General features: G+C 33.5%; 2 protein-coding genes across 2 annotated transcripts in view; both read left to right on the top strand.

The window, feature by feature from the left end:
* The first annotated feature begins 5,460 nt into the window (after nucleotides 1-5,460).
* LOC140432687 (uncharacterized) lies at nucleotides 5,461-21,281 on the top strand. Its single transcript, XM_072520744.1, has 6 exons — nucleotides 5,461-5,722; nucleotides 8,952-9,091; nucleotides 11,566-11,772; nucleotides 14,094-14,301; nucleotides 19,666-19,814; nucleotides 21,147-21,281. Exons 1-5 carry the CDS (start codon nucleotides 5,461-5,463, stop codon nucleotides 19,782-19,784), a joined length of 936 nt encoding a protein of 311 aa, XP_072376845.1. The 3' UTR covers nucleotides 19,785-19,814; nucleotides 21,147-21,281.
* Nucleotides 21,153-27,294, top strand: part of LOC140432686 (cohesin subunit SA-1-like) — a 37,289-nt gene continuing 31,147 nt past the window's right edge. The window contains exons 1-2 of the mRNA XM_072520743.1: nucleotides 21,153-21,285; nucleotides 21,956-22,137. Coding sequence (XP_072376844.1) covers nucleotides 21,163-21,285; nucleotides 21,956-22,137 — 305 coding nt within the window. The 5' untranslated portion in view covers nucleotides 21,153-21,162. The remainder of the gene's footprint in view (nucleotides 21,286-21,955; nucleotides 22,138-27,294) is intronic.

Raw genomic sequence — 27,294 nt, 5'->3', positions numbered from 1 at the left:
TATACTGTGCTAGTTTTTTTTATCTGTGTGAAAAAATAAAAATATTTTACTTTTTTATTGTGTTTGGATCGCCACTGAAGATGAGGTTTTAGCTAATCTAACAGTTTCAGATATACTGAGCCATGGATGAAATTACCCATGACTAGCTTTTCCTGATTTGTTAGGAAAGGGGTCCATTTGAAATGCGTGACTTACGGTGGATGCTGTGGATATGTAAATCGAAGCACAAATTTCTCTGGAAATCATTTTTTAAAACAACATTCTCCCTTAACATTATATTTTTTTAGTGGTTTCTTTACTACTATTTGATTTTATCAGAATTTGTGATTGTGATGGTAGATACAGATCTTTCTACACAAAGATGATTTAAGTATTGGAAAATGACTAATGCCATTCAAAATAAAAAATAACCGATATCAAATACCCGAGGACAAACGACTAAATCATTTACTTAAACAAATGGGTGAGCACTAGAGGTAATAGATTTTGACGAGCTACGAGTCGTGCCGATGCAGTACACAAATTTACCTGTTATTTACAAGGTCATAGCTCTTGTCAATATCCATTACCTATACCATTCTTATGTTGAAGAAATGCAATAAGAAAATACCCTCAAATTGCATAGATATAAACTTACTGAACACAAAATAATTGGCAATTCTGTCTGCAGGCATATTAAAATTTCCATTTCTTAAATGTTGATAAAGCGTACTTTCGGAAAATATCCTACCGTGAGATTCTTTACCATATGTACCAACTTCTATTAAAATAAATTTTGTATTGTGCATCAGCAAGTGCTTGAAGAACGATTTAATAGTACCCTTTATAATTACTTCCTGAATTAGCAGGGTATTTTACACGAATATGTTTCCCGTCTATAGCCCCCACGCAGTTAGAGAAATTCCATTTTGCATGTAAAGAGTAGATGATCCCAGAAGCAAACTAGTTGTAAGTTCCGGCATGTGGATCGGTGCTAACGTGTTCCAAATTGCTGTGCAGACTTCTGCAATACTGTAAATGAACCGTTGAGGTTTCAATTTTGAATGCATCACTGAGGGCTCCGTAGGATAATCCTGTCGACAGACACCTGAAAACAATTTATATTAAAACAAATGAACCACTCTACAATAATTATGTAAAACAACATTATTAACTTATCATTTGTTGCAGATATTATAGCAAAGAAAAACTAGAAACATTTAAGGGACAGTTTTCGGAGTGAATTAAAAGAATGCAAACCGAAATCTGGGGACACGGGACACCCAAAGCGACTCATCATGCAAAACCCAATGGAAATGGTTCCAAAACTTGGAATTTTTAAGAGGAACCCTATCTTCAAGAGGTATGGAAGGAAACTTGAAAAGTGATTGCTCGTGTTTCACTCACTGTGAAACAGAGTCTATTGGTGGAGGGGGATGAGTTGTCCACAATGGTTAATTGATGTTTTCTATAGCTTCTGCAGCTTCAACTTCTTTAAGTTCAAGTGTAGGTAGAAAACGCAAAGGGATTGCAGCAGAAGAAGGAAAAAGTTCCATATCGAAACTGATACCCCTATATCTTCTGCAGCTTCAATTTCTTTAAGTTTAAGTGTAGGTAGAAACGTAAAGGCACTGCAGCAGAAGAAGGATAAAGGTTGCATATCGAAAAACAAAGACTGGATATCATGAAATCAGTGGCAAGAGAGGAAGACGAGAAAGAAAACTTATCATTTTCTGATGATCCCTAAAGACCCCATTTACAGCCTTCATATAAATTCATAAATGTTTCTGAGATATAAAATTATGGAAATTATAATGAAGGAAATTGAAAAAAAAACAAACTCAATAATGCCAGTCTGCAAACTTTCAATTACACTGACTACGTTTCGTTGCTCACTTCTACACTGACCAGTTCAGGAGACGATTCAATTTTAATTTTAACTTTCACCGATGACAGCATATAGGTTAAATATATATGTACAATATCTAAATGAGCCTCTATTTGTAAATACCATTTAAGCCAGTTCATTTTTTCTTATTTTTGTTTACCGATTTTTATCAGTACAATTTTTCAAAACATATTAGTACGTTGTTTTTTTTTACACTCCTTTACACTTGTAGATAAAGAAAAATACAAGTTTAAAAGTAATCATCAATTTATTTACAATCTTAGTTACTTAGTTAGTCATCATCAGCCTTTCTTCAAATGGAATACCTCTTTTGTAGTTCGTGTTTCTTTTGTGGATTTGTGGACAAATGGATTCCAGTTTATAATCAAATGTAGGGGTACTCCTTCTAAAATATCTCCAAAATCTTTCTTCTTCTCTGAGTTTCTCGTATAGAGTTATGAACTGTTCACTAGTCTCGTGATCTTTATTGATATTGTAAGTCCAGGATCGCCTTCGTTCTCCGGATTCTCCCACATATTTGTCATCAAGTGAGGAACTATTTAGTAATATAATCATCAAATAAGATGACATTATTATTGTACTGTCAATGAGACTGATTTAACTTAAACTGAGAGGAAGCACCTCTCACTACAAGACTAGAAAATCAACTGATATTAAAGCTCTCTTCCATCCATTCAAAAAAGAAAAATGATCTTCATATACCTTGTACTAATTATGCATATTTGATATAACATTATAAATGAATTGTTGATATAAATGATACTTGTAAATCAACAGTTTTTTGGAGCAATGGCTAATAACATCCTTCGAAGTTGATTCTCAAGTATGGCTTAATGATAATAATATCCATGAGAGGCAGAATATAAAGAGAAAAGTTAAAAGACCAAGACATGAGTGTATTCTTCATAATGAAAGTCATTTGTGCAACTAAAATTAATATACCTTATGTAATACTAATTATTTCAATTTGTGCATTAGGAAAGTATGAAAAGATCGTATTAAAAAGTAAGTATATATTTTTTTAAATAAATATTTAACTAGCCTTTAAATAAATAAAGCCGTTTAGATTTTCTCTGGTTATAGCAACATTGTTAAGACTTGATTAACGAATTTAAAATTATTCAAATTAAACTGTTAGCTGCCAAAAAAATATTTGTGGATAAAATAATTTCCACAAACTGTTAAAAAACTTTCATAATTTGTTATTTTATTATTATAAATTTTTAACGCCCCAGTAGCATGTTACTAACATAACTGTTGCGTTAGTATGGTTGCCTATAGTAACAATTCTGTTCACCAATAAAAACTCCTAATTTGAATAGTTTCGTTATCCGATCCAGCAACCTTCGCCGGCGAAGTTTCTAAAATATTACTATTTTTTTTTATAGAGAGCCACAATTGTTTTATATATAAGTGAACTGTGTAGATAGAAATTGGTGAGTATTTTTATTTACAAAGTAATTTCTTTTGTTAAGGTAAGAAAAATTGGCAAAAGAATACGTATAAATAGATTTTGATTTATTAAAATCGGCAGGAGCGTACAACCGTGCCATCATTTGTTTTCTCTAAACTTTATAACAATTTATGTTCACACTTAGTAAACATTTAGTCCACTGCATTTTAATATTTTTTTATCTAACACATTAAAGTTTTTTAATTGTTTCTATAAATCCTGATTAACTACATACCTATTACTTTTTCATCAAAACCGGTGCATCTCTGTTACCTCCGATTCACTCTTTTGCGATAAAACTAGCAAGTGTTTGAAATCGAACAAAACATGTCTTACGAGGTGCTATTCCGGACTAATTATGTTAATGTTATGGTTAACTAATTAATTTTTTTGGAAAAAAGTGGAACTAAAGTTGAATATAAAAACACGAATTTGTTTTTGAAATGTCTTTAGGACATAACTCGTTTGTCTTGTCGATGAAGACTTTGTGCAGATACAGACTTAAATTTATATTCGAGTGTAGACAATAAGTTTTGCTAGGAAAGTATTTTCAAAATATGAAACAATCCGCTGCTTTACCAAAAAAAGCTGTTTATACAAAGGTATGGGCAGAATATAGAGCAAAACGTTAATAGATAAAAGCGTACTCTTTAAAGTGAAAGTCATGTGTGTTATTAAATAGCAATATGTATTATTAAATAGCAATTTTATTATAAATTTTCAATATCCCAGTCAGCATATCTGTGACGTTATTGCGGTTGCCTATAGTAACAATTCTTCGCACCAATCAAAATTCCTAATTTGAATAGTTTCGTTACGCGAACCCAGCAACCTTAGCCGGCTAAGTTTCTAAAATATTATAAAATTACAATTGTTTTATATCCATATTTGATGTATATAGCCACAAATTGGTGAGTATATTTATTTAAAAACTACTTTTTTAATATTAAAATGTTACAAAATTGGCAAAAGAAGAGATATAAATATATTTGAATTTATTAATATTAGCCAGCGCATACAAAACAATCATTTATTGTTTTCTCTAAACTTTTAGATCTAGAAGATTCTATTTTTATCTAAGATAAGACTGTTTTAATGTATCTTCTTCTAAAAGCTTTTTCTCGTATCAGAGGTTGGAAATCATCATAGCGATTCTTTTTTCACAACTGTTCTGGATAAATGTGTATAACTTAAATTAAACTGCTTGTTTACATTTTTAAATCAAGAAATTCGTTTAATATTAGTCGTAGAATTGTTATTCGTAATATTTTAAGGTAAAACAACTTTTTTAACATAATGTAGGCCTGATTTTTTACTTTTCTGTTTCAACGCCATACAGTAAATTTAAAAAAATTTAGCATCGTAATAGCCTTATACTTAATTCTAATGTTTTATCTCTATGCGTTACTAACTTTTTTATTTTCAAAAAGATGGCTCGTGCTATTCTTGTATCGCTTTTTATTGCTTGCTTGATCTTCGACTTTTATTAACCATGTGCCAAGGTATTTATACTGTCTTACTTTTCTATTATTGTATTAGACTTTTAATGATTTTCATAATTGTTGTTTTCTTTAAATTCATCTTTGAATCAAGATTTCTGACAGTAGGATTTTGATTGACGGGTGGAGCGGACGGTATTTTTTTATGAAAGGTCTCCAAGTCGAAGGTAACCGTGTGCCGTCATCTCTTTTATTGAGACAATTTGGCTTTTTTCAATTTCTATGACTTTTCGGATAATTCTTGGGTTATCGAAGCGAATCGGCGCCATGGCGCTGGAGTTTTCAAAATCAATTTTGTGACCTGTGTGAAGATAGTGTTAACCTAGAGCTGAAATTAAGTCGGAATTGCGAACAGAAATGGAATGTTTATAAATCCTATTTTGAATTCTACGATTTGTTTGGCCTATATAGTATCGGGGGCAGTCTGCACAAGGAATTATTATTATTAACAATATTCATAAACCCCATGTTGTTTATTTGGAATGTTGTCTTTGATTGATCGGACAAGAGATAAAAGTTTTTGTTGGGGGGTAAATATTGTCTTTATATATATATATATATATATATATATATATATATATATATATATATATATTTTAATTTTTAATTTTCTAGCAAAAATGGACGCAGGCGGAAATAAAATAAGTGGTAGTTCGGTAGTAGGCTCTGGCAGTCAAGATTCAAGAAAAACTAGTACCCCACAGCGGTTTACTTCACCAAGCCGGATTTTGAGATCCCCTAGTCTTTCGACAATATCGTCTCCTGCACTGTCGACTAGATCTAATCAAAATCGGAGCATTGAAGAAATTTTCAAGAGTTTGTCAATTGAAGAAATTCGTTCAACACCAAGTATTAGCGACCAAGGTGATATTTCGATTGATGGTAAGACTTTTTAAATATTTCGTACAATAATGTTGAAATTTTCTATACTGGATATTTCATATAGACGGTATATTAGATTTATCTTTGAAAATAACTGAATCTGGTATTCTATGCCTGATCTATAAATATAAAATATTTACAGTTCTTTATTACGTAATATTACTTATATTATAGTTTTTTGAAGCCAAACTTCTATACTGGCGTTGTATTACTTTTTCTCTATAGTAAAATGCTGAGGGGAGCGAAATATCGGTTTTCATATCGATTCCAATTCTCTCCATTCATCTCTGTTGTTGGTAAGACGTTTCCACATTGGCCCCGCAGTTCGCAGTTATTTTAATATCGTCGCTCCAGCGCATTTACGGTCTTCCTCGTGGACTTTTGGCTTCATATGCCGCCAATTTCCAATTTCTTTATTCCATCGGCCATCCTTAAGACGTTCGTTATATCTAGCACATTTCCATTTCAGTTTAGTTGCCTGTTCGACAGCATCTTTTACTTTTGTTCTAAATGTCTTCATTGGTTTTATGGTCTTTGAGTGAGATACCCAGCATCTGTCGTTCCATAGCTCTATGAGATTTTCTAATCTCCATGTTTATTTTAGTGAATGTCCAGGTTTGAGCTCCATATGTAAGTACAGGTAGGATACAGGAATTAAACACTTTGGTTCGCAGTCTTTGAGGTATATTTTTATTTTTAAGTACGTATGAGAATCTTCCGAATGCTGCCCATCCCATTTTTACACGTCTGCTTATTTCGGTCTGATTTTCTTTGCTTATCTTGACATTTTGACCCAGATATGTATATTTATCTACATGTTCTATCTCTGTCCCTTGGATATATATTATAGATGTCATCTTTGTTTGACATTATTTTAGTTTTGCTGAAATTCATTTTCAGTCCTTTGCTTAGGGATTCTGTGTGTAGCTCGTATTCAGGGCATTCCACGTGTTGGCTATTAGTACTACATCATCTGCGTATCTAAAATGGTTTTAGTATCTTCCGTTAATAGGAATTCCCTTATTTTCCCAGTCTATTGACTTAAAGATATCTTCTAGGGCAGCTGTAAATAATTTTGGAGATATTGTGTCTCCTTGTCTTACGCCTCGGTTGATTTTTACTGGTCTTGTTTCGATTCCATTACTCAATGTCACTGTCATTTCAGCTTATTATCGATTCACTACATTCACTACTATATATATATATATATATATATATATATATATATATATATATATATATATATATATATATATATATATACTTCTTTGGTAGATAACTTTCGGGAAAACGCCAGGTAAAGGATTGGCTATAGATGGTATAAGCCAGTTTGGTGAAGAACTTTATTCTAAATGTGAAATTTTCGGTGATAGGCTGTCACCTTCATCAGCACCTAAAGCGAAAATTTATTTAGTACAAGTGGTGAGAGTTAGCATGTAAAACTTACATTGAAAATGTTCAGTTAGTCCTTGTAGTGAACATTGTCATAAAATGTGTTAAAAATCATTAAAACTTTGAATAAAAACATTACAACATAAAAGGGTATTTTTACAAATACAACACAAAAACATCTAAAAAACAACAAAAATTACAACTTTAAGTCAAAGGGACCTCAAAGGGAAAAAGTAGAATAGAAGAATTCTTCCCTTTTGTTGAAAATTTGCTATGTTCTGTCAATATCTCGATGTCATATGTAACAAGGTTATATTTATATTTACACCTCATGCAATAACATGGAACCACCAGTTTCTGGTGGCCTTTCTCAGGTCCACAAATGTCAAATATATATATATATATATATATCTCTATTTTTTGCTTTTTTCTTTTCCGACAGTTGTTCCAGTGTGTTTATTATGTGGTCTATGCATGATCTTTCTGCCGTGAAGCCTGCCTGATCCTTCCCGATTTTTTCTTTTATCGCTTGCTCTATCTTTTCTCGCAGTATTTTCCCATATAATCTTCCTATTGATGATATTACGCTTATTCCTCTGTAGATTCATCATATCCATTTTATTATCCGGTATAATCTTTTTGGGCCGTATTTTATAAGCTTAGGTGAGATGCCTCCAGATCATGGTCAGTTCCACATTCTGCTCCTCTTCTGACTCTCACATCTTTTATCTTTATTGTGGTATCTTGTTTGACTATTACGTAGTCTATTATTGGTTTCAACTTTCGTGTCTCTTGCGTTCATGTATATTTATGAATATTGTTATATCTGAAGAATCCGTTGATGATTTTTAAGTTATTTAGTTCGCATAATTCAATCAGAGGTTCTCCATTATCTCTCGGGGAATCGTCTGTTGGTGCATATACTCCGAGTATCACTGTCTGTTTACCGTATATGTCTATATGCTATTGAATTATAAAAATAATAATAAATAATAAAATTACTTTATTCAGTTTTAAAAATATATAAATTTTAAAAATACAGAAAACAGTATGAAGCTTAGAGCTAATCTACAGTCCCGCCTGCTGTAGCACTTTTTTAAAACCTTATGACACGCACTCATTTTAAAAAACACTACTTAGTTAAAATAAAAAAAAGTAAAATATTTCAAAATACCGAAACCGATATCAAAGATTAAAATATTTTTAAATATATTCTTCATCTTTCAGATAAAGTACATATATAGAAAGATTTTGGCTGTTTTAATAATTTTAAAAGTTCATATTTTTATTGTAATTCTTTAATTATTGAAAATAAGGTATACTATGCCATGTCAGTTTGTTTATTTTTTAAATTCTGCTCGGAATTATGGACGTATTTTGTATCAGATATCGCGTGTAGTAGGCGATATCTGATAGAAGACAGGATGACCACATAAGAATTTTTCATTGCAGCATTTTTGAAGATAGGGAAAAGGTTTATAAACCAGTATACATATAATATATATATATATATATATATATATATATATATATATATATATATATATATATATATATATATATATATATATATATATATATATATATATATATATATATATATATCTGTATATGTGCAGCTAGGTGAGTTGGATGGTGAGGAAGCCACCTCGGAATTTTTAATTCTGTCTGATTTCTTCTTCTGTAGAAGTTTACCATCTCTTGGTAGATAATAGCTATATAAGAAAAAATATCACATTCTCTTGTATATCGCAATAAATACTTTTGTTTTTAAATAAGACCATTTATTTGTATATTCTTCTAGTTTAATAAATAATTATTAATTTTTGTTTTCTAGAATATACCGAAGAAAACTATGACCAATATTTTAACAAAATAAGGCGTCAACCAATCAATAAAAATCAATGCAAAATATATAAACCCAGTACAAAAGACACTCTGTATGCCAAAATCTTCGATGAACCATCTGATACAAAGGTAATAGCAATCTATTAGTTTTACAATTTTTTCTGACGTAGCAGTAGTGTTTTAAAAAGTTTGTTGCCATAATATTTGTATCTTAAAGAATACATATCTTTTTATGAGTGATTCTGAAATGATTTACTTGAGGCATGTTTCACACAGATATTTTTTAAATGAGATTAAAACACAAATAGCTGTAATGGAAATTACTTTCTAAACTACATTCATTTTACAAATTTCCAACTGTCAACAAACGCACGTGAAAGCCAAACAGGCTCATACTGAGGTGTATCATATGATTTTTAAAAATATTTACTTTTGAAACTATTAGTGTAAGAACTTCTTGAAATTTAATCATTGTGAGCAAAATTTAATGTTCCATTGAAAACAATGTGGTAAAATTAAATATTCATTAACTGAGAGATACATAACAAAGTGAACATTTTGAATAAAGTAGCATTGTTATAAGTTTATCAAAGCATAAAAACATACCATTTAAATTACTCTAAATTATATTGTCCAACTTCCAAATTTTTGACTCCACTTTTTGTTGAACGTGTTGCACACATTTCTGTCACGTAGTTGAACTAATATTATTTATTGCATCATAAAAAAATATTTTTCACATCTGAAAATTTAAAAGTAGTGTTTTTGGCTGCTACATACATACTTTTTACTTCTGCACAGATGAGCTCAATCGGATTGAGGTCACAATGGTATGGAGGCTGCCTTAACGCTACTTTGTTTTTGCTTTTTGTCATCTCATCAATGATATATTTATTATATTGTCCCTTATGTTCCTTAAAACAATAGCCACCAGTTGCACTTTTAACATGGAGTCCTCAAACCCTATATTTTTTGATTTCAGCCACGCTTGGATGCCAGCTTTTCTAGAAGCAGTAGTTGGAATTTTTTCCAATTTTCTGGAGTGATAAGACGCGTTGTCCAATACGATGATGGAGTTGCCTTCTAATCGGGACAGTATATTTTTGAACCAATTTTCGAAAGATTTCTCGTCCATCTCTTCATGGTAGCCCCCACTTTTTTTTTTATTCAAACACCCACAGTCCTTCTGGAACAAATCCATTTTCACTGTCAATGTGACAGATTATTAGTCTTTTCCCTTTTCCTGAAAATATTATTTTAAAATTTACTTGAAGTGAAAAAGCACATAAACATTTACCTGCAAGATAATTTAGCTATGTATATGCCAAATTTCATTTCAATCCAAGCGGTTCTTTAATATTTACAGCAAAAACTGTGAATAAATGGCCTAAAAAGGAAATAAAACTTTTCGAAACATCAATAAATTAAAATATTGGTTTCTCTTACCTTTATTAAAGTGATTGCCGCAAGCTATTTTTACTTTTAATTAACAAATACTTTGTTTTTGGATAGTAAAAGTTCATTACACACTATAAAACTTAATACTAAATACTTAAACTTAACTCTAAAAAATAACACGACCAGTAAATAACTTAACAATAACTATAACATATAACAAAATATATTAACTTAAAAACCAACACGCTAAAAATACAATTTGAATTTAAACAGAATGGCAAGTTTGGACCTGTAAAATGAGAATCCGTCTGGCTTAAGGCAATAAGTTATATTTAATAGCCTCTTGACGAATGAGAGGGCTAATATCCACACGTGCGTTTTTTTACAGTTGGGAATTTGCTGAACGAATGTACTATACTCGTCAAATAATAGCTTGGCAATTTTGCGATCTACGTAGAAAACTAAGTGAAAACGCAAGCGGAAGAAAAGAGATACATAATGCGCTATTAGGTTAATCAAGTTATTTTTTTACTCGACATGTATAAAACAACAACTTTATCAGATTATTTACAAACCTAGCGCAAAAAATAAATTAAAAGATATTAGAAATAATTTTCCAAAAGTGCTTGATGCTGCACAACACTTTGTTGAAGCAATAATTGAAATGCTTAAAACAAATTAGCGAAATACCATAAAAATGTTTAAAAAGTAGCGAAATGCCATAAAACACATGTTTAAAAAGCTTAGGAGGGGGTCTGGTGCCTTCCGTTTAGAGTTACGATGCTTTTTTTTAAGGCAGTCGGGCCCTGATGGCAGTTATTGCTTGTAGGATCCCACAATTCTGGTTTATTTCTGTATGCTTCAATAAATTTTTTAACTTCTTCATAATTCCACTTGAAACTCATGACATTAGGACAAAACACAATAATCAGTAAAAATAGTGTTTAATCACTAACACCCAACGGATAATATTCTCTCGTATTCGAACTTAACGACGCAGCGCAAGTTCTTCCCACTATAACCGCTTAAACAAACAAAACAAAACAAACAAACAGAGCAGCGCAGTTTGACTTCGGCTAATAGCAAAAAGACCAAGTCTCAAGCTATATTTGACATATTTTGAGTAATACATGTTTTATTTTGTTTCATGTTTTCATTTCTTATCCGGAAATTGAAACTGATATATGAATTTTTTATCATTTTAGGCAATAACGTTAGAATTCTTTCGTTTATATCAACAAGAACCAGATGCTGCTATCAAACAACTGATTAAATTCTGTATTGATGTGGCAGGATTCCACAAGTTCGATCCAGAACCTCATTTCTTGATTAACGAATACGACAAATCTTCAAAACAAATAATTGAAATGTTAGTTTCGGATGAGAATGTACTCAAATATTCAACAATAAGGGTAACAATTTGTTTTATGATAATTAATGTAGCTTTTTTTTTTAATTTTTCAGGAGATGCTAGGTATTCCCAGAGATAACGCAGACGAAATTGTCGAAAACCCGCAGAATATGGACTTGCATATTTCTTGCGAGGCCCCTTCCAAAACGGAGATAATAGCAGCTATCAAATCTCTGAGAAACAACAAGTCACCGGGAATCGATAACATTGCTGCTGAAATACTTAAAGCTGATCCACATCTAACTGCTGAACATCATACTGAAAAGAATAACAAACAAGGTTGAGTTTAGAGCTAATCAAGCAGGCTTTAGACCAGAATCCTCCTGCATATACCACATTAATACTGTGTGGGTAATAATGGAACAATCGATTGAATGGAACACACCCCTATACATGGTTTTTATTGATTTTGAACGTGCCTTTGATAGCTTGTCTCAATGGAAAATTTTAGAGCTAAGAAACATCCCGCAAAAAATAATTTCTATTATAAAGTCACTATATACTGATACGAAATGCAGCGTGACACACAATGGGATCAACAGTGACGAATTCGACGTACTTACTGGAGTTAGACAGGGATGCGTGCTTTCTCCGTTTCTTTTTAACATAGCTATAGACTATGTTCTCTCCAAACTAGACTCCGACATAACAGGGATACAATGGACGTTAACCACACGCCTAAGCGATCTAGAATACGCTGACGATATCTGCCTATTAGGTCAAAAGTTCCAAGATCTGGCTTACCAATTGGAAACACTTTTCACGGAAGCCAATAAAATAGGTTTGAAAATCAATATTAGTAAAACCAAGTCCATGAGAATAAATGCAAGGAACAACACGCTATTTACTATCGACAATATGCAGATTGAAAATGTGGAAAACTTTACGTATCTTGGAAGTGTCATAACAGAAAATGGAGGTACAGAAGACGATATTCGTATGAGGATACGAAAAGCCCAACAAGCTTTCAGCACGATCAACCCTGTTTGGAGATCTGGCGAGTATACTACAAGGACAAAGATCCGAATATTCCGATCAAATGTCATGTCTGTTCTACTCTACGGATGTGAAACCTGGAAAGTGACAAACACCCTCACAGACAAACTGCAGGTCTTTGTTAACAAATGTCTACGAAGAATTGTTCGTATATTCTGGCCTAACACCATTAGAAACGACGATCTGCTACATCTGACCGAACAAAACGGGGTACAAAATGAAATTAAGTCCAGAAAGTGGGGTTGGATCGGTCACACACTCCGAAAAAATAGTTGTAGTATCGCAAAGACTGCCTTAGAGTGAAATCCCCAAGGAAAAAGAAAAAGAGGTCGCCCAGTACAAACTTGGAGAAGATCCATCAAGGACGAGATAAGAGGCCAAGGAAAGTCTTGGAATGAGGTGAAGGCCTTAGCGCAAAATAGAACCCGATGGCGCGTTTTCACTGAAGCTCTATGCTCCACTTAGGAGTTCAAGAACCTTATATATAATGTAGCTTTTGAATTTTTTATGCGTTTGTATTATGTGTATTATGTGCTTCTCGATTTAGTCTCCGGTACCTACACATAGTGTGGTTATTCTAATAATTAAAAAAAACTTATCCTTTACTTTTACCCTATCCAATATACACTGCTCAACAATTCATAAGGATCATAACTATTATTTGAAATATTTTAACAGTATGTTGACGTCTTAGTATTTTTATAATAATAAAAATAAAATATTTTAACAAGAAAAACAATTTATTGAAATAAAGTAACATAAAATTGTGTTCTATAAAATCCACAATAACGAGATAATTGGCCTACAAAAATTCTAATATTTTGTTAGACATATATATATATATATATATATATATATATATATATATATATATATATATACATATATATATATATATATATATATATATATATATATATATATATATATATATATATATATATATAACATATTTATTTATATTAACCTGCACTACCTCAAAAACATATATCTTCGACAGAATCGGGATATACGTCACGTACATCACTTTCGCAAAGCAAACTTTTGTAGAAGTCATGAAAAATTTCAGAGATATAAGGTAGTAATTCTATAAAGTTTTGTTTTTTCTTATCAGAAATAGCTACCGGGCCTTCACGACAAAGGTTTGGAGTCAAAGACACTGTATTGCGGAGTCTTCGCTGAAAGTTAACTTTCTTAAAAGGTTCCAAAGGATTTAATGAAGTTTTATAATAAATAATAAGTTTATAAACTAAAAAATTAAAATAAGAATTAAAAATTAAACTAAAAGAGAAAACCCTTCATATCGTATTTTTTTTTTCATTTTAGGAAGGTAAATACCTTCTGAGGGAACGACTCACAAATTTTATCAAATACATAAAAATGGGCATTTATAATTTTATACAGAAATTAATACAACAAGCTCATTTTAATAACGTCCTTTATGACGAGATTTTTATTCAGTGTTTGATCAGTTTCTTAAAGTGTATGGCAAGAAGCAGATGTAGATGTCTAAAACATGCTGGTGTAATAATGGGTAAGTGAATTTTTGTATTGTCTTTTATATGATTAGTCTTTAGAAAGTAATACCTTGTATAAAAAACTAAATTATGCACAAAATGTTAAAGTTTTATCAAAATAGACGGTACTAAAAAAATAGTACCAAAAAAAAATTTGTTTTGCAATCTTAGTATTTATAAATATATAGAGTGTAACATCAGACACTGTTTCAAAATAAAATTGGTCATATCTCGTAAAAAACACGGTGTAAGATAGCATAACCTTACATAAAGAAAATTCTCAAGAACCATTCTATCGAAATATGTAATAATACGAGGGTGGATTGATATAAAATTAGCCTTTGATAGAAAAAACAAGTTTTTTGGAATTAAATCGATTTATTTCTCAACATAGTCCCCTTTTAGCTCGATACACTTAGTAAGACGATGTTCCAATTTTTTTATCCTATTCGAATAGTACTTTTGCTCGAGATCTTCAAAATAGGCCGAAGTTTTAGCGATGACTTCATCATTTGTTGCGAAACGGCGTCCCCTGAGCCATTTTTTTAGGTTTGGAAACAGGAAAAAATCGCTGGCGGCAAGATCTGGGGAATACGGTGGGTGTTCAACCAATTCATAGCACAATTCGTGTAATTTTGCCATGGCGACGGTGATCGGTGAGCCGGTGCATTGTCTTGGTGAAAGAGCAGTTTTTTGCGTTCCAAACCGGGGCATTTTCGACGCAATTCGGCATCAAATCGATCCAATAATGCTGCCTAGTACTCACCATTGATTGTTTTTCCTTTTTTCAAGTAGTCGATGTGAGTGATGCCCTTCGCATCCCAGAAAACAGTCGCCATCACTTTGCAGATATAATGTGCACTCTTTGCCTTCTTCGGCGGCCCTTCGCTGCGTTTGCGCCACTATTTCGACTGTTCTTTGGTCTCCGGTGTGTAATAATGCACCCAGGTTTCATCAACGGTGATAAATCGGCGAAAAAAATCCTTCGGATCGCGCCATATCATCGCCAAAAGCGTCTCCGAATTGGTCACACGTTTTTGCATTTGATCGATTGCCAGCAAACGCGGCACCCATCGCGCGGATAGCTTTTTCATGTCCGAATGATGGTGAATGATGTTGTGTACGAGTTCCTAGGAAATTTTTAGGACCTCTATTAACTCGCGGAGTATAATTCGACGATCTGTCATAATCATGTCATGGACTTTATTGATCATTTCCGGCGTGGTGACTTCATTTGGCCTCCCGGGACGCTCATCATCAAAAACACTCGTACGACCACGAACAAATTCAGCTTTCCAAAATTTTACTGTTGGTAACGAAGGTTACCGTTGGTAACTTTTTGTGGAGGAACTTAATCACCGAATGATACTCGACTTTTTCCATTTCTCCGAAAACACAAAATTTGCTTGCTTTTGACGGCTGTAAAAACCAAACTAAGTATTTTTAAAACTTTAAATTTTGACAGACGTCATGTCATGAATGGAAAAAATTTAACACCGAAACCAATTCGATATCAAGTAGCGCCATCTATCAAAGGCTAGTTTAATATCAATATATCCTCGTATATAAGGCATTATATTTAAAATAAGGAAGTTCCAGTCAACTTCCGGTATATACGGAAGTGGTCCTCTTCTTACTGCGCCGTCTACTTTCGAAGATTGGCGATCCAAATAGCAATTGTAGCTTTGAAAACTGCTGCACGAAAGATTTCTGTGAATAAGCGGCCAAACCATCTCCTTAGGTCTTTCAGCCACGAGTTCTGGCGTCTTCCAACTGATCTTTTGTCCTGCACTTTACCGTCCAATATGATTTTGAGTAATTCATATCTTTTACCCCTCAACACATGACCCAAGTATTGTATTTTTCTCTCTTTGATTATGCTGAGTAATTTTTTTGTTTACTCATGCGTTGAAGTACCTCATCATTGGTAACTTTTTGTGTCCATGGAATTCTCAGCATCCGTCTGTATATATACATTTCGAAGGCATCTATTCTTTTTTCTTTGTTTCAGAGTCCATTGCTGTGAAAGTTGGACTTTGACAGCCATACAGCAAAACAGAGAAAACGTAACATTTGATCATTGGAATTCTGAGCTCTAGACTAAGGTCTGATTTTGTAAAAAATGTTTTCATGTTCATGAGTGTTTCTCGTGTTTCCAATCCATTTCGAAATCCGAATTGAGTGTCACTCATATGAAACTCACACTTCTTGTAAATTCGTATATGAATGATTTTGAGAAAAGTTTTAAGAATATGAAACATCATGCTTAATATTCGATACATCTCAGTGTGAGGCACGGAAGTGGTAGGAGGCTCTAAATATTTTACATTAAATGGGTATATCTAAAAAGCCCATATCCTAAATTTTCAGATATTAGTTATGTCAATTTCTCTAATTGGAACTTCCAACGAACCATTCTGTATATTCCTCACCCAAAAATCTTTTTAATAACATTCATAACTTTTAATTTAGGCTGTTGCTATACAGAAAACATTAATTTGGCGTATCACGAGTTCTTGTGAGAACCTTTTAATAGTGTCAGACTTTAGGGCAGTATTGCAGGCTATTTATGGCCATCCATTATAATATTTCCAAAACTCCATTATCGATAAAAAATTATTATATATTATAAAATACACTAAGAAAACACTTTACTCTGGGTTCAAGGGCATGTAGAGTAATCGGAAATGAAATAGTGTATAAAAAGGTAAAAAGAATATTTGGGATATCAGAAATTACAACATTTTTAACATTTGCAAAGAGATATTTCCCATTATCAGGAGTATTAGCAGGGAAACATGGAGGCCAAAATATGAAGAGACCCAGAAAACATCCAGAAACCATTACTTTACTATTCATCCATGCTTACCAAAAAGTATTCCCCATTGCAACTATAATAAAGTTCATTTCTCTTTCATAACTCGCTTAAAATTTAACCATGGTCTCTTCCAGGAGCATCTTCATAGGAATGAAGTATATGAGATTTGTAACGGATAGCTCTATTAGACACCAGACTCAGTAAAATACAAATTGAATTAAAATAAAAATGTATTCAAATAAAATAACAAACAAAATAATATTTACTTCTATACAATACAGAAAACAAAAAGACAAATTCTCTTAAGTAAATCAAACGGACTGCTGTCCTCGAGCCTGATGCCTATGAACAAAATAAACGTCATCGGCGTTCGAATTATGGGTAGGATGAAGAAAGATTCTTAGTCAATACCCAAAGACAGAGGAGCGGCCGATCAATACTCGCCCAAAGTAAGTTGCAGTAGGGAAGAAATCAATCAATACTCGATCGCAGGAACGGGAAAGACCGGTAGGATCTGATCAGTAACCTGCGCGGTGTTCCATTTCCAGCGCGCATCGATGGTAGTGGTAGGTTGTTGGTGGGAGTGCGGGCACAGAGAGCTAGCTGTTGGGCATTTGGCGGCGTTATTGTTACTAACTCTCTTCTATTCGAGTAATAGTGAAAGTATTGGAGACTTAAATTATGCATTTTTTGAAATCTCTTAATCATAGACATCAGACAAGGAACCCATATCTCGAATTAATTCATCTCCAAATTAATCTAACAATTTAACAGAAACCTGTTACCTATCATATTCTATATATGATATTTTAATGATTGAGTTCATAAACTAATGTTAGATAAAAAATTGACGTTGTAAAATTCATTAAGGTAGCACGCCTCAGACGGATAGGTCATGTAATCAGACGAGAGGAAGATGCCATTGTCAGAAAAGTTTTTGATCGAAGAGGGCCGATCGGACAACGAAGAAGAGGAAGACCGAGACTTAGGTACCAAGACAACCTAGAAAATGATTTGAAGTCTATCGGAATTAGAGAATGAAGAAGAGTTGCCAGAGACAGGGGCGAATGGAGGATTATTCTGAAGAAGGCTTTGGCTCATAAAGAGCTGTAACGCCACTGATGATTATGATGATGATGAGATAAAAAATTGATAATTTTGAGTTTTTGTGGCAAAAAGATTATTTGTCTAGTCTGAGGCAGCGCTTATTACTACTCGAAAACAGGTGAAAACCATAACGCTGAACATTGGAGAACGTGAAATCACATCTCAACCATTCCCTCGAAACTTGGAGTGATTATTGATGCCCGACTCAGTTTCAGACTCAGAAGCAGGTGGAGCATGTCAGTGCTAAAACATCAATAGTAAGTTTTATCACGACTAATGCCGAATATAGGTGACCCAAAACAAAGCAGGAAGATGTGACTGTTGTTAGTAGATACGTCGGTATTAACCTGTCAATTATATAATATATTATTATATTATTATTGAACCCAACAATCACTGGGCGCCTTAAGAGTTACCAGCGCATTCCCCAGAGTATCTGAGGACGCGATATAAGTTATAGCCAGGATGCTACTTATTGGGGTACTAGCTAAAAGTAAGGAAGGACCCTTTATCGGCAAAGAGGGTCAACTACAACTACATTGTGCTTTGATGAACTGATGAAGAGACCGGCAAAACAGCATGCGTTGATGGCAAGTGCAGATTCTGCAACAACGAGCAGGTGGAGGTATTGTCTTATATCACAGGTGAATGTTTGGTTGAACCACAAAACATGGCGAGATCAACTACTATCTTAAGCAGATACTCTCAGGACATGGTTGATTTTGACCATATTTTTATCGCTTCAAACGTGACGATAGTTCTTAGTGTATCCTCGTTTTAACTTGCTACGTAATACTCAACTAAATAGAAAATTTGACCAGAGACCTTGGTAAGAGAAATGCTTTCATCTAAGGCAGCTTGTGATGCAATTAGCACATTTGCGATGGAAGTCCTCCAGGATCTTCGTCGTATTGGAAGGAGGCGAGGAGAGAAATTGAATAGCGACGGTTAATGGGAGAGAACCAATGGCTTCGAAAGCCTAAAGAAAGAGCAATAGCTGGATCCTCCACCCGTGAAGTAATGTCTTACGGCAGGCGAGGTAGGAGGGGCAGCGGCAGAAGAAGGGGAGGGGTTGTTAGTCGGTACCGTCGGAGTCCGGCATACCAGGCAGTACATCTAATCCTGATGATACGTAAAAATTTGTTTCTACCTCCATAAAACACATGTCCACACAAGAAAAACTTATGAAAACCTGAAGAGTAACGAGAAAATTTGATGACGAAATCTAGGGATTTGTACTAGAGAGAGTCGGCAAATTGTGTCAGCAAATGGATATTTTTTATAGCTTATATTATAGTAATATCTAATTCGTTTCAATATACATACTATGATTGTTCAAAAACTAATTATCACAATACATTATAACCTAACAATATCTTTTTGTTCAGAATTGTACGAAAATCATTATTTTTGATATATTAAATTAATCAGATTTCTACACTTAAATTAATTTTAGTTTCTAAAATGCTGACTGCAGTAGTCCTAGTCTTGAATGATGTGTCTCAAAATTCTACATCAGAAAATCACAATAATTCTACAGAAGAAAAAAAACCGCATCCTCATCAGTCTCATTGAGGGTCTCTATATGATATTTTACAAATACTGGTAAGTTGAATTTTAAAATCTTCCCTTTAGATTTGTTTACTTCATTAGCTGAGGGATGAGGACTATAAATTTAAACTTATTATTTATAATCATTATCATCATCATCTAGTCTCCAACGTTTACTACTGCGCATAGGCTTCTCACTTGCTTTTACAGTTCGATTTTGCCCTATCTTAATACCAAAGAATATTCGCTCAGTGCGTGACTGACGCGACACATACCACCTTCATCTGACAGTTTTGGACCTACCAATCTTCAGGTTAAACATATGACATATGTTTGACATTGTTAAATACAGGCAAAATTGACAATTATTAATAATTAACTTTTTAATTATATTTTTTCAGTTTATGTACAAAATAAATGTAGTATTAAAAACTGGGTTTCTCAAAATTCATCATAATATATCTTTGTAACCCCAAACGGAAAAGAAAGGGAAAAATCTAGTACTGGCAAATCAAGTTTTTCACGTGAAAGGGCATATAATTAAAAACAGTAATAGTAAAAGTTATGATATAAAAGCTAAAGTCATCAGGCACTCTGCAATTAGCTTGAAGCCTTATAAAATATCATTTAAGGTAAATTATTTAAATATTTCCTATTTCAATTGCATAAAAATGAGGTTATGTGATATTTACTTTTTTATATTATTAGCACGGATCCATCTTTTTCTTTTCTCTAATTTATATGTAATCTTTGGGAACCTATAAAAACTACACTTACTATTTTTGCTTTTATTAGCACAATTAAATACGCAACATGTATTTGCACACATTTTTAATAAAATGTATGCGTAAAAGATTCCAATTTTGTCATATTTCGCCGCTACGCACGCTGGCATCGTTTCAAGGTACCCCTACCATGGTCACGCACGGAGCGAACAGACGCATATAGAAGGATCTTTCACTGTCATTTTTCAGCGTTGGCCAAGGTTATACACACAACAATAGAAGTTGATCAAGATTTTAGTTCTTTATTTGTACCACTAGGGGGCGGTCATGTCAGCGCTATTACTGCTTCTAAAATAAGAAAGAGTGGGGCAACAAACGCAACTTTAGATATTTTTATATGTAGATGCCGCATGGTCGTATTAAATCGCATTAAATTTTTGTTTTTTATAAAATTTTTTGAAGAAAATAAAATTTTTTAAACTTTTAATAAATGAATCTTTTTAGAAAAAATATGATTCAAATATGCGTCTATATTCTTTGTTAATACAGTCACTTTTTATGTTATCGATCAACATTTATTTTTTATTTTAATTAGTACATCTAATATATTAGTCAAGTTTAGAAATACCTATGAAATTATCGTACTTACTTAATGTTATAGCCGAAATCGAGATGATATGATAAAGAACATGAGAGTTGAGTGTATACATGAAACAAAAATATGGATAAAATATTTTCCGAAACTGTTCATAAGTGATTTTGAAATATTTGAAATTGTTATGAAACTGATGATAGATCCCGTAAGTATTTTTAATTCTTTATGATATGTCGCATGCTCCAATAGTATATGATTCTTTATAATTTTATGCTTAAATAAAGCTATTTATCCAGAAATTAGAGGTGTCCCATGATGTACTTTTCCATTTCAAAAAATCAAAGGTATGACTCACCTGAAGAGGGATCGCGTAAAGTTCGAAATATTGATGCTATAATATACTATGATTATTTTAAAAATCGATCTGTCCGACCGTTTTGCTTATGTGCTAAAAATAAATAACTTATATAATATTCACTTATTCCAGCGCATGGTATAAAGTAGCATAAAGTTTCAAATTATTTTGCTTGATTAGTATTATTAATATTATGAAATACGAGTTGTAGTTAAGATTTCTTTCCTAGGTGGCGCTAGGAGTTATTGTCCCATACGAACTGCTTTTCCGTGTGATTACGAAACACACGAATGTTTTGAATAATTTCTGGTTTGTTCTGATACTGTTTCTGGTTTACAATTATTTGCAAGCTTTGACCTTTTAGTGTGCTGTCAACCATTAAGAAATAAAGAATATTAATAAAATTTATATAAAAAACAAAAAATTATAATCAACTAAAAATACAAGAAACAATAATTTGTTTTTATTATTTCTTTTAGTTTATTTATAGTTCTCTCTATTTATGATTTCTTCTTTTTAGTCTAAAGAAGTTAGAATGGCAGCATTGAAAGTATGCGAAGAGCTGCTGCAAATCGCTTCAGTACGAGAATCAATCAAACCTAACCAGGACTTATTGTTGACAGCAATAGCAGGAAGATTTTGTGATGTGGACATTCCATTGTCCGTCAAAGCCGTAGACATATTTACGCTGATATTAAAATTGTAATTATTATATTCCTTTTCTGAAATGATACGCGCATATTTTCAAAAAGTAAAAATAGAATTTTACTGCATGGGTGGTCGTTTGCATGAGCAAGACTGAAAATGGAAAAAATTCATTCTGCGATCTGGATTGTCTTCATTCAGTTCCTGTATCAATTAAGCTTGATTGTAATGCCATTTTTATTTATTAATATTTACGAACAACTGTTTGACTGATTTGATTTTCGGCTGCAATTATTATAGTAGCTTTATGAGGATCTTCAACCACCGACAAAAAAATGTCAGTTTCTGTTTCCTCTGTAATATTAGAGCGACCAATTTTTTTAAATTCTCGTACATGTCTACTTTCCTCAAATTTATGAATAATTTTAGATACGGTCCAACTGCTGTAGGCGTTTTTGTCTTCATACTACTTATTAGCTATTTCACATTCCTCTTCGTGATTTCGTGTTCTATAAATAGGGCCGCAGGTAAAACATATTCAAATTTAATAATTTTTTGGTATTATTACCTGTCACCGCATCCAAGTATTAAAATTTCAATTATTTGACATTCTGTACCATTGTATTTTAGTCTGATTTTTCTGGCCAGTTGGTTGTCAAAACCAGTGCCAATAAAACACACACACACACACACACACACACACACACACACACACACACACACACACACACACACACACACACACACACACACACACACACACAGTCTGATTTTTATTGCTGTTAAGCCTACTTTAAAAAACTATCACAACGTATCTACTGATAAAACATACTTAATATAATGAAATGAAACCGATATTCATACAAAAACAGAAAGGACTTTTTTAAACTTAAACAAATACCAAGTGACCCAATTTATTTTCTCTTTATGTTAATATCAACGTTTTTAATTAAAATGGTTTTACTAATTTCTGCATATTATGGTCAATATTAGCAATTTACGGCATATATGCTGCATCGACAATAAAAAACTGTAACAAGGTTGTAAAATATGTATATGGTCCTATTTAAAAATATGTAAATTACCTGTATATCTCAGAAACTGTATCGGGTGGTCCAATCAGCCGATTTCTCGGCTATATATCAGAAACTATTCATGTTATAACTTAAGGAGAAAAAATTCCTTAGTAAAAGTGGCCAGGAGAAATCGCTGGAAATAACTTTCAAGTTTCTGGGTTAACCGCTAGGAGGCGTAACCTATGAAGAAAAATTTGAAAACCAGTTTTTTGTGAAATATGCCCAATTATACCAAGTGTTAAATAAGTAAACTAGAAGGAGGATTAAATTCCACACAAAGTTGTTCAAGAACTTTTTTATTTTTTCAAATAAAGGATGGGGGAGAGTGGGAAAGTATTTGTGGATAAATACCTATAATTTTGGTTTGGATCAACCGATTTTAACGAAATTAGTGTCATTAGAAAGAGTGTGGATGATTTAATTTACATCTGCTATAAAACAATTACATTTAGTTTTAATTGTCATGGGTAGAGGGTACTTTCGAATAGAAAAAATTAAAATTTGTTTTTCTTCAAAATGTTTAATGGAAATACCTATTTATTGTAAATTATAATGGAACTGGATTAAATTCGTAACAAAATGGCGCAAACCGCATGTTGATAGCTTTGTCGAACTCGAGATATGAATAAAAACGCATAAACATAAGTAAGTATAGTATTGACTCACCCTTTATTATAACTTAAAATTAAATATGTGAAAGATCATACAAATACCTCGAACATTAAAACTTAATGTCCAATTAAATGTTCAAATTGTTTTTCATCGTTGTCCACACAAAGATGTAATCTTTCGCGCGTAGTTTACTATTTATTGCGTTTATATTGCTCTGTTTCATGTCGTCTCACGTGGTTGGTCGAGTTTGGTACACTAAGTCCTTCAATCTTCCCCACAGATAAAAGTCCAGACATGTTAAGTCTGGAGATCTAGCTGGCTATGAAAATATACTTCCCCTTCCAATCCATTTATTTGGATAACTTGCATACAAATAATCTCGAACTCGTCTGGAAAAGTGCGCAGGATACCCGTCATGTTGTAATATCATATCTCTTCTTGTTTGTAACTAAATATCTTCCAATAAAACAGGCAACTGATTTTCCAGAAAATCCAAATATGTTTCGCCATTTAAAGTTCTATCAAAGAAATATGGATCTTTCCATCAACTATACCATACCAAACATTAAGACTCCATCTACCTTGAACCTGCACCTCATGTATCCAGTGCGGATTTTCTTCAGCACAATAATGCATTTTATGCAGATTAACACCACCCGCACTATTAAACGTAGCCTCGTCTGTCCACAAAATCTTTGACATGATATGCGGTTGTTCTTCTAGCAGACCTAACATCCAATTGCAATAATCCAGCCTTGCATCAAAATCTGTCTCATGTAAAGCTTGGTGGAGAACTACATGATACAGATGCAATCTAAAAAACAGAAAAACTAATATTGGTGAAAAAGAAACCACTATATTTACTAAAACTCAAAAAATCTTGAAAAATCCACAATTGTTTCACAAGATAAATCGTGCATAAGTATTTTTAAGAAACGGATAAAAGGATAAAAGCGCCGTGTTGCCGTTTTTATCGGAATATTAAAATAACAGTTGAATCTAAAGTTTAACACCCATCCAAGTTTCTGACCTAAACGTTCACTTTATAATGATGAAAAACCAACCTGTGATGTTTTAAAATCCTTAGAACAGTAGTTTTGGGTATGTTTAATTCTATAGAAATTAACTTTATTTATTATAAAATATTCTAATACTTAGTTTATTTAAAGTCTTTATTTGTACATAGTCTTTATTTATTTACGTTTATTACAATACGCGTTACAATTCGAAACTCGGCGCGATATTATTTTTTTAGACTGCCCTCAACAATGCCCGAATTCGCTGAATGGTTTTCTTTACACCGAAATGCCCTCCTGATGGACTGTCGTGTAACTGACGAAGCACTTCGGCTATTTTGCTCTTTGGAATCACCAACTGTCTTCTCTTCTCTGAACCGTCATCATTTTCCAGTAGTCATTTGGGCAAGCTATCTTCCATGATAAATGAGTCCCACTGGGTCCAATATGTCTTAACTACTGCGCATAGGTTTGATATTTCTTGCCAATGTGGTCGACGGTTTTCCTCTTTCCATTTTCGAATTTTTTGTATAACTGTATCTCTCTCTTGTTCTTCCCTTATCTTAGTAGGCGTCCAATCGTTGTTGACCATCGTTGTTCTTAGCACTGCTGCTTCCTTGGATTCCGTTTTGTTGCAGTGGGAACACTCTGCTGGGCATGGCTTTCTGGAAAGAGAATCAGCGTTTCTGTGACTAACTCCGGCCCGGTGCTCAATCTTGAAATCTTATTCCTGGAGTCGTTCGATCCATCTGGCTATCTGACCCTCTGGATTCTTAAACTGCATCAACCACTTAAAGGCGGCATGGTCGGTTAGGATTAAAAACTTCCTTCCATAGAGGTATTGATAGAAGTGCTCTACTGATTTCACTACTGCTAGAAGTTCTCTTCTCGTGACGCAACAATTCCGCTCAGGTTTTGAAAGAACTTTACTAAAATATTCAAGGACTCGTTCCTGTCCTCCTTGAATCTGAGATAGCACTGCTCCTATTCCCACATTACCTGCATCTGTATCTAAGATGAACTCTCCTGGAGTCTGTATCCCAGCGGTAATCTCTTGCTTCCTCTGTAAGTTGCGTTAATGGCTTAGCGATATCTGCAAACTTCTTAATAAACCTCCGGTAGTAACTACATAGTCCAAGAAAACTTCTCACTTGATGTTTGTCCGTTGGTTCTGGTTATTCCTTAATGGAATCGATTTTTCCCTTATCCACGGCCACTCCTTTACTGACTATATGACCCAGATAATTGACTTTACCTTGAAATAGCTGGCACTTCTTGGGGTTTAACATCAATTGGGCAGCTTTAAGTCGATTAAAAACGTTTTCTAAATTCTTCAGATGTTCTTCAAATGTCTCCCCCAAGACGATTATGTCATCTCGATAAACCAGGCTTGTTTTCCAAGATAACCCTCTCAACACATTTTTCATAAGCCTCTCAAATGTCGCAGGAGCATTACAGAGTCCAAATGGCATAACGTTGAATTGCCACAATTCAGATCCTGTGATGAAGGCTGTCTTCTCTTTATCTACTGGGTCCATTTCTACCTGCCACTGTCCAGACTTCAAATCTAAAGTAGAAAACAATTTACTTCCAGCCAATGTGTCCAATGTGTCGTCGATTTGAGGCAGAGGATAAATATCTTTCTTGGTAACGTTTTTCAGCAAACGGTAATCCACACAGAACCTCGTCGTTCCGTCTTTCTTCTTAACCAGGACCACCGGAGAGACCCATGGGCTCGTAGAAGATTCTATCAACCCGTCTTTCTTCATTTCCTGAACAATCGTTTCAGCTTCCTCTCTTTTCGCCTGTGGTAATCGTCGAGCTGTTTGACGAATTGGCTTAGCATTACCAGTATTAATTTTATGTTTAACAGCGGTAGTTCTTCCCGTCTTTCCTCCTTTCGGTACGAAAATATCACGGTACTGCCGAATAAATTCCCTTAATTTCCTTTTCTCCATCTGATTTAGAGACTGTCCAGCAACTGCAACCATTTGGTCGAATTTGTCGTTGGAATTATCGGATGTTGTCGTCTGACTGATTATGGATGTCACATGTACAAGTTCCTACTTTTGTCTCTTTCTTAAAGGTCACTGGGTAGTCATTGACATTGATAAGTCTCACAGGTATTTCTTTAGCCGAAGTCACCAATTCCTTTCCAATTATTATAATTCCTCGGCCAACCTCGTCGTCATGGTTCCAAGGCTCCATCATAACAGGTGTCTCTTCGTCTACAATTCCCTGTAACCGCGCTACTATGATCGTTTCACTTCTCGCAGGCACAACTGTATCGTCTTTAACGGCTGCTTGCACAGTGTTCATCATGTGGATGAAGAAATACCTCCTCGTTGCCAACTTTGATTACCTTATCCTTAAAATCCAATTGGAATCTATGCATATTCATGACGTCCATTCCTAATATAACATCCTCTTCGATGTCAGCAACTATAACAGCATGGACGAACTTTTCTGCTCCAATTCCTAATTGTACCTGGATTTCTCCATGAATGTTG

This window comes from Diabrotica undecimpunctata, chromosome 1 (assembly GCF_040954645.1).
Source record: "Diabrotica undecimpunctata isolate CICGRU chromosome 1, icDiaUnde3, whole genome shotgun sequence".
NCBI lineage: Eukaryota > Metazoa > Arthropoda > Insecta > Coleoptera > Chrysomelidae > Diabrotica > Diabrotica undecimpunctata.
This window is presented reverse-complemented; position numbering and strand designations above follow the sequence as displayed.

What these genes read in the sequence shown, in the direction of transcription:
- LOC140432687 (XM_072520744.1), top strand. Translation starts at nt 5,461, where the DNA reads ATGGACGCAGGCGGAAATAAAATAAGTGGTAGTTCGGTAGTAGGCTCT. An exon ending in ATGAACCATCTGATACAAAG is followed by an intron (nt 9,092 to 11,565) that starts GTAATAGCAATC and finishes TTATCATTTTAG; the next exon opens with GCAATAACGTTAGAATTCTT. An exon ending in TCAAATATTCAACAATAAGG is followed by an intron (nt 11,773 to 14,093) that starts GTAACAATTTGT and finishes TTTTCATTTTAG; the next exon opens with GAAGGTAAATACCTTCTGAG.